The 6,734-nt window shown below is 34.5% G+C and overlaps 2 protein-coding genes across 2 annotated transcripts; one reads left to right on the forward strand and one right to left on the reverse strand.

Moving 5' to 3' along the window:
• The first annotated feature begins 262 nt into the window (after positions 1-262).
• Positions 263-3,136, forward strand: LOC11416144 (manganese-dependent ADP-ribose/CDP-alcohol diphosphatase). The gene is made up of 2 exons (XM_003601106.4): positions 263-512; positions 1,788-3,136. Exon 2 carries the CDS (start codon positions 1,807-1,809, stop codon positions 2,761-2,763), a length of 957 nt encoding a protein of 318 aa, XP_003601154.1. The 5' UTR covers positions 263-512; positions 1,788-1,806; the 3' UTR covers positions 2,764-3,136.
• Positions 3,137-4,898: 1,762 nt separating this feature from the next.
• On the reverse strand, positions 4,899-6,734 carry LOC11408956 (uncharacterized). Its single transcript, XM_003601108.4, has one exon. It carries the CDS (start codon positions 6,360-6,362, stop codon positions 5,343-5,345), a length of 1,020 nt encoding a protein of 339 aa, XP_003601156.1. The 5' UTR covers positions 6,363-6,734; the 3' UTR covers positions 4,899-5,342.

Raw genomic sequence — 6,734 nt, forward strand, 5'->3', positions numbered from 1 at the left:
TTCAAAAAATTAACATGTAAATCTTTTTTTTTGAGAGATAACATGTAACATTTGATTTTTTCTTTTAAAGAACATGTAACATTTGATAGTTACAATTAATTAAAAGATAAGTGTTTTTTGAACAACTTAAATATAAAAAGAAATATGAGTGAAGACACAAAAAACAAACCAATAGAGAGAATAGTAAAAATATAAAGTGAATATTTGATAAAAAGTTGCAACCAATAAAATCAGCTAGCACGAGTGGTGTACGAGGAGACGGAATGAATCCAATCAATTAAAGTCTTAAACTAACTTTCTTCTGATAATCATGATCGTGTTAAATTAGCGTTGGAGTGGGTAACAATAACATGTATGTATGTATGGCAGGAGAAGACTCGGGTTTTAAAGAATAGGTTAGACGGCTCTGAATGAATCAAATCAAGTTCTCCTTACTTAACAAACAACCCCCCAATCCCTCACTCATTCCCGTTTGTTTCATAATCATCAATACTCCTAACTCACTCACACCGGTATGTCTTTCTATGCTTCTCTTTTCCCTATTCTCAAACCAATTTTTCTGTTCCTTTTTCAATTCACTTGTCTCTACTCTAATCAGATTATAGCTTGAAATTCAATAACTCAATCTTCAGCTCATTATTTTCTCCTACCTAGCTCAAAATTGTACTTCAAACAGTTACACTTCAACTGTTCTAAATTGTGACTCTCAATGATGGATGATTCTATATCGTCGTGTTTTTTGCGTTGTTTTAGACCTTTGGTTTAGATAGCTCAGTGTTGTTAAATAGCATAGCAAAAATTGAACTAATCCCTATTATTCCTCAATATACTATTTAGATCATAAGACAGTCGCTTAGAAAACAAGATTGTTACAATTTAGAACAGTTGAAGTGTAACTGTTACAATTCCCTTGAAGTATAATTTTATCAAACTACTATTTTCTGCAATCTACGGTATATAACACTGAGATAGCTCGCTCAGTTATGGGATGTATACAAGAAATATAATTTATTCTTTTTAATTAAACCTCTGTCTGTGTGTGCTAATGATACCATTGATACGTAGATAAAACAAAATTTATGATGACATACGACGTATAATCCAAGGTAAAGATTTATCAACCATTGTTTAATGGTGATTTCTTTATCTTTAAATTGAACAACATATCTATGTTTTCATCATCTTAGTCTTTCACCGTTGCTCTTCATCCATCTTCCCCAGAACACATAGTAAGCTCCTAAATTCACCCCCAACCCCCCTAAGTAATGTCTTACTTGCAGCCATACAGGAAAAGTATTTTAAAAAACAAGTGCTGTCCTTAACAGGTTCATCCCCTCACCCCCCAAAAAATATCCTTATTCTTAATTTCACTAATTACCAATGTTATGTTTATTAATTCTTAAAAACTTATTCTGTAGTATATCAAAGTTATATCTGTTACCTATGTTTAAATTTTATTTGTACAAATTGGAAAAACATGCGGAACCGGAATGGAAATTACATTTGGCTAACTCAGATCAATGGACTTATGTTATCCCCAAGTAGGCTCTTATGCAGTAAAGGGAAACTACTTTCTGATAAGAAAATGCTAGATAGTTCAAATAGAAGCCAAGTTAGCTACCCTATAGTTAGTTTGTTCAGTGTATAATTTGTTTCTTAATCTGTAACCATCTCTGGATGTTTGCTTAGAGGTTGAGAATGAATTGATTGGTTCCTGTTAGTTTTTTTTTAGACTGGGCCTGGGAAGTACTACTTTTTTGACATGATAGATGTTATATGTATGGCAGGTGCTCATAGAGAGACGCCATGGTGTCTGTCGCTGGGGTTGCTACTACACAGCCTCTTTTTTCTTTTGGATTGATTTCAGACGTCCAATACGCTGACATTCCTGATGGCCGCTCATTCCTTGGTGTTCCGCGGTATTATAGGCATAGTATTCTTGTGCTGCAGAGAGCAGTGAAAGAATGGAATTCTCATCAGAAGCATAAGTTTGTGATTAATTTAGGAGATATTGTTGATGGGTTTTGTCCCAAAGATCAATCTATTAATGCTGTAAAGAAAGTTGTGGATGAATTTGAAATGTTCAGGGGACCTGTGTATAATATGATTGGCAATCACTGTCTTTACAATCTTCCTCGAAGCACATTACTTCCATTATTAAAGATCCCAACCCTTGATGGTTGTGCTTACTATGACTTCTCACCAGTGCCAGAATATAGATTTGTAGTTCTGGATAGCTATGACATCAGTGCCATTGGTTGGCCTCAGGATCATCCAAAAACATTGGAGGCCTTGAAATTGCTTAGGGAGAAGAATCCAAATGAAGATAAGAATAGTCCAAATAATTTAAAGGGGCTTGAAAGAAGGTTTCTTATGTTTAACGGAGGTGTTGGAAAGGAACAGATGGAATGGTTGGATGGTATTCTCCAGGATGCAACCAAATTGAAACAGAAAGTGGTTGTCACATGCCATCTGCCTCTAGATCCTTGTGCAACATCCGAGGAGGCGCTACTGTGGAATTGTGATGAAGTGATGAATTTGATACACAGATACAGTTGTGTTAAAGCCGTTCTTGCTGGACACGATCATAAAGGTGGGTATTCCATTGATTCTCATGGGGTACACCATAGAGTTCTTGAAGCTGCTCTTGAATGTCCTCCGGGCACAGATGCATTTGGAAGCGTTTATGTCTATGATGACAGGATATCACTTGTAGGAACTGATAGAATGGCAAATACCGACATGCATTTTGATCATCAATAACTTCAATTTGTATGACATGATGTTTAGAACACGCACATTCTTTAATCAATAATTTATAGAGTATACCTATGGTCTCGTTAGAGTACTGCCCAAGTTGGAATAACGCGGTTGTAACTGGTACCGCTAACTGGCAAGTTCTTGAATCAACATGCTCCTTCCTTTTGAGAGAGGAAAGAATGCAACATACAGCATTATTGGGGTTGTTACTGTGCTTATGTGATTTGTTAATCGGTGTTATAAAACTGTTGTGAAATTTTACTTAATCGCTTGGCATACCTTTCAGAGAAAACCTTGTTGTGATTATGTAACTGTTGTTGTGTATTATTAGAGTTATTTGCATATTTTTATCACTTTCATACTGAATTACAGCTTATTCGACTGCTTTCTATTTACTTCAGACCTTTTCACTTTACTTTACGGCAAGCGCTGCAGGGAATCATCTATAAAATTCAAACAATGATAAATTTTAATGCAAGTAGGGAAAAGCTAGAGATATGCTTTATAGGTGAAGAGAAAATACAGATTCTTGGAAACTTATAGTGAAGCTACTTAGAATGGTGAGATAATTAATATCCACGAATTGAACTCATTTTCCTCTCCTATAAGTTGGAAGATTTTTGAAGAGTTAAAGTGTCTTAGACCTTGGATGATCATTTCGAAAGTTGATATATATCAATATTTGTATATAGTTTTTGATCGTGTTGGTCAATATCGGTATATGAATGTTGAGATCATAGCTGTGGCAGGGAACACACTCAATCAAGGTTATTGAAGTGGAGTTGCTAAGTCTACAAGCGGAGGCACTTAGTCTTGTGATGGTTTGAAGTTCAGAAATTTTAATTGAGGGAAGATATGTTGGAACTTCAAGAGGTACTTCCTCCATCTTAATCTTTGGTCCTTTTAACTAGTATTAGTTTTGTCTCAACACTTTGGTTCTTTTAGGAAATCAAGATACAATTAATGATGTTTTTTTATTTGGACTACCTCTTACAAAAACCAAAAGCACACATTAAATGAATGTTGTTAATTAAGGTCTAAACTTATCAAATTTTATTACTTCTTAATATTTGAGTTCAAACCTTAAATGCCCAAAGATTAAGTACAAAGGGAGTACATTCTAAGAGATGGATGAATATATCTTTACACTTGAAAATCTCACGATCACGGGTTGCACTTGGGGTGAACTCATGAATAGTTGAAGCATTTCCATTCTTGGTTAATCATGTGAAAGTTTATGCATCCCCAATCATGTTGAGAGGAGGATGTGGATGATCATTTGATATGTGAGTGGTTATGTTTCTTTATAATTTTAATTTTTGAGTGAGTGTTGTAGGGTTATTCACTTATTGAGTCGGTTTTATAAATTCTTGTAATCTTATGAGTGAACACAATGGTACCTATGAGATTTGGTTGAGTATGTATCTTTCATCCAATCGTTCAATGTCATGTCATATTTTTATATTAATTTATATTAAAATAAATTTAAATGTTAAACAAATTTTGTCTAGGGTACCGACCCAACTAAACTCCAAGTAACTAAGAATTTAAGTTATGTTGAGGTGTTTCCGTAAATGTAGGTAATTATATAGAACCGTATAAAAGAACCACACCGGCAAACATATTTTGTTTAAGGAAAATACTGTTTATAGCAACTACCTCCCTTGTATTCCGGCCAAACACACATGTTATTGGTTAATTGCTTTTCGCTTTCCCTTCGGGACAATTTCCGTCGGGATAAATAGCACTGCTGTTTGTTTAAAATTTATGAAGTAAAAAGGATTAAACTCATTGAAATTGGGCAGCCAAACCATATTTTATTTTATTTTATTTTATCAGATAACAGTAATAAATTGATAATCTAATTAACCGAAACAGAACAATGTGAATTAATACCCGTAGTGCATATAGACAAAATAATTTCATTATCAAATTAACAAAAATGCAGACACTATTGTCAGTTTTCCTAACTATCAAACCAAACTTCCTTAATTTTCTATATAATATATCCAAAACTGTTGATATTTTTTCTCGTGATCCTAATTTCTACATCATCACCAAACACTCGTCCTCACTTCCCGGGACACCAACTCTCATTCACATGCATGAACTTTATATTATATGGCCAAATACAGACATTCAGTTCAGTAATCTCTTGTCTATATAATTTCTGTTACATAATTATATCTACTATATACTATTATAATATAATTAGACAACATACACCTCTGGTTGATACAAATATAGCTCAGTTTTCAACATTAGATCAAAATAGTAAAGAGTAGTATTATTTTTCAAAGGAGTAGATAACAGATGTAGACAGAGATGCCTCTGGACAAAGAATTATTGTTGGCCACGTGGTTTGTAACTCAATTACTTCCGTCCATCATGTACATTTGTTTCTCCAATCCCAGCTGTTGCTAACTCCTATATACCTTTTTGGCCCCACACCCCACTTAATTGTTTAACAGAATCACGGTGTCATCATAATTTTATCAAAAACTATAAAACAAAATTATAATGTTATCGTGATTTTGTCAAATTCACCATTCGGATGAGATATATGATATGATACATACTTTTCATTCAACCTTCCAAGCATATAGAAACAAGCAATACTCTGATGAGGATGATAATGAATCACTGACACTACGGCCCTCCACTGAATCACAAGTACTACTCCTTGTCTCATTTGATAATGGAGTAGTGGAAGAAGATGAACATGACAAAGATGGTGAAAATAAAGAAAATGGTGACATAGAATGACATGTAAAAACAGGCTTAAAAATGAACAAAGCATGTTTTAAACCAGGACTAAATAACCAATCATGAACATCCCAATATACCTCAACTCTCATTTTGTTGAGATGAATCAATTCATTCCCTCTAAATTTCCATTGCAAGTGCTTCACATGAACCACCAAATGCCCATCAAATCTTATCTCCATTTCTGGTTGAACTTGAACACCACCACCAATCATCACAGAATCTCCATCTCCAACAACATTATTACCACTATTACTTCCTTTGTTCTTACACTTTATAGAAATCTCATGACACCTACCTTTCTCATGAAACTTAGCTTTAGTTGAAAACTTCCTCTTACCAAATATGTGTTCCTTTTTGGAAACAAGAATTGGATCAATGAGTGATGGTCTACATCCAGTTCTTCTGTAAGCTTCTTTCTTTAGATCACCAAGAAGTAACACAACCTCTTGATCACAAACCACTGCTACATAGTACTCTGAAGTTGGTTCTGTTTCACCATTGAATTTTGCAGATTTAAGGTCCCAAAAGACATCAACTGCTTTTCCATCTACCGTGAACCGTTTTGAACCTTGTTTCCTCCAAAAGTACCATGGCTTTAGCTCAACCTTGCAGCTATATTGAGTTTCCTTTTCAGGGTTTTCCACTGTTACTGATAAGCCATGAAGCATCAAGTTTTTGCACCATGTGATTGTGATCAAACGGCAGTGACCAGCTAACTTTGTTCTGTATACTGACATGTAAACGGTTTTACCTGAACGTATCACAGCTCCATGATGATGATGATCATCACTTGCAGAAGAGAAACATGCAGGAATTCCAATTGAGTCTTGCATTGTTGTTGATGATGAGTTTATTGGAGAGAAAAAAAAGTGAGAAGATGAAAAGGATATGAACAGATTGGAGTGAGAGGGAATTTAACATGAATTTAAGGAGTAGGAGATGAGAGAAGAAATTTTATTTATTTAATAGATAAATAAATTTAGGTGAGTTGGGCTCATTAGAGTCCGGACATGTCTCAAAGCTCAAAAAAACGTGTTGACAAAAATACTTGTAGATTACACCAACAAAGTCTTCATGTCAGCGGTGAAAGTTGAACTCACTCTCTTACGAGGTATATAAATCAACTTTTTATCAACCATATAAAATTTGTTGGTGTTAGAAGAGATCTTAGTGACAAGCTGTATGAAAGGTATGCCAGAGTGTTA

Source organism: Medicago truncatula, chromosome 3, assembly GCF_003473485.1.
Source record: "Medicago truncatula cultivar Jemalong A17 chromosome 3, MtrunA17r5.0-ANR, whole genome shotgun sequence".
NCBI classification, from domain to species: Eukaryota; Viridiplantae; Streptophyta; class Magnoliopsida; order Fabales; family Fabaceae; genus Medicago; species Medicago truncatula.

Excerpts from the sequence above, each read along its gene's own strand:
- LOC11416144 (XM_003601106.4), top strand. The coding sequence starts at position 1,807 with ATGGTGTCTGTCGCTGGGGTTGCTACTACACAGCCTCTTTTTTCTTTT.
- LOC11408956 (XM_003601108.4), bottom strand. The coding sequence starts at position 6,362 with ATGCAAGACTCAATTGGAATTCCTGCATGTTTCTCTTCTGCAAGTGAT.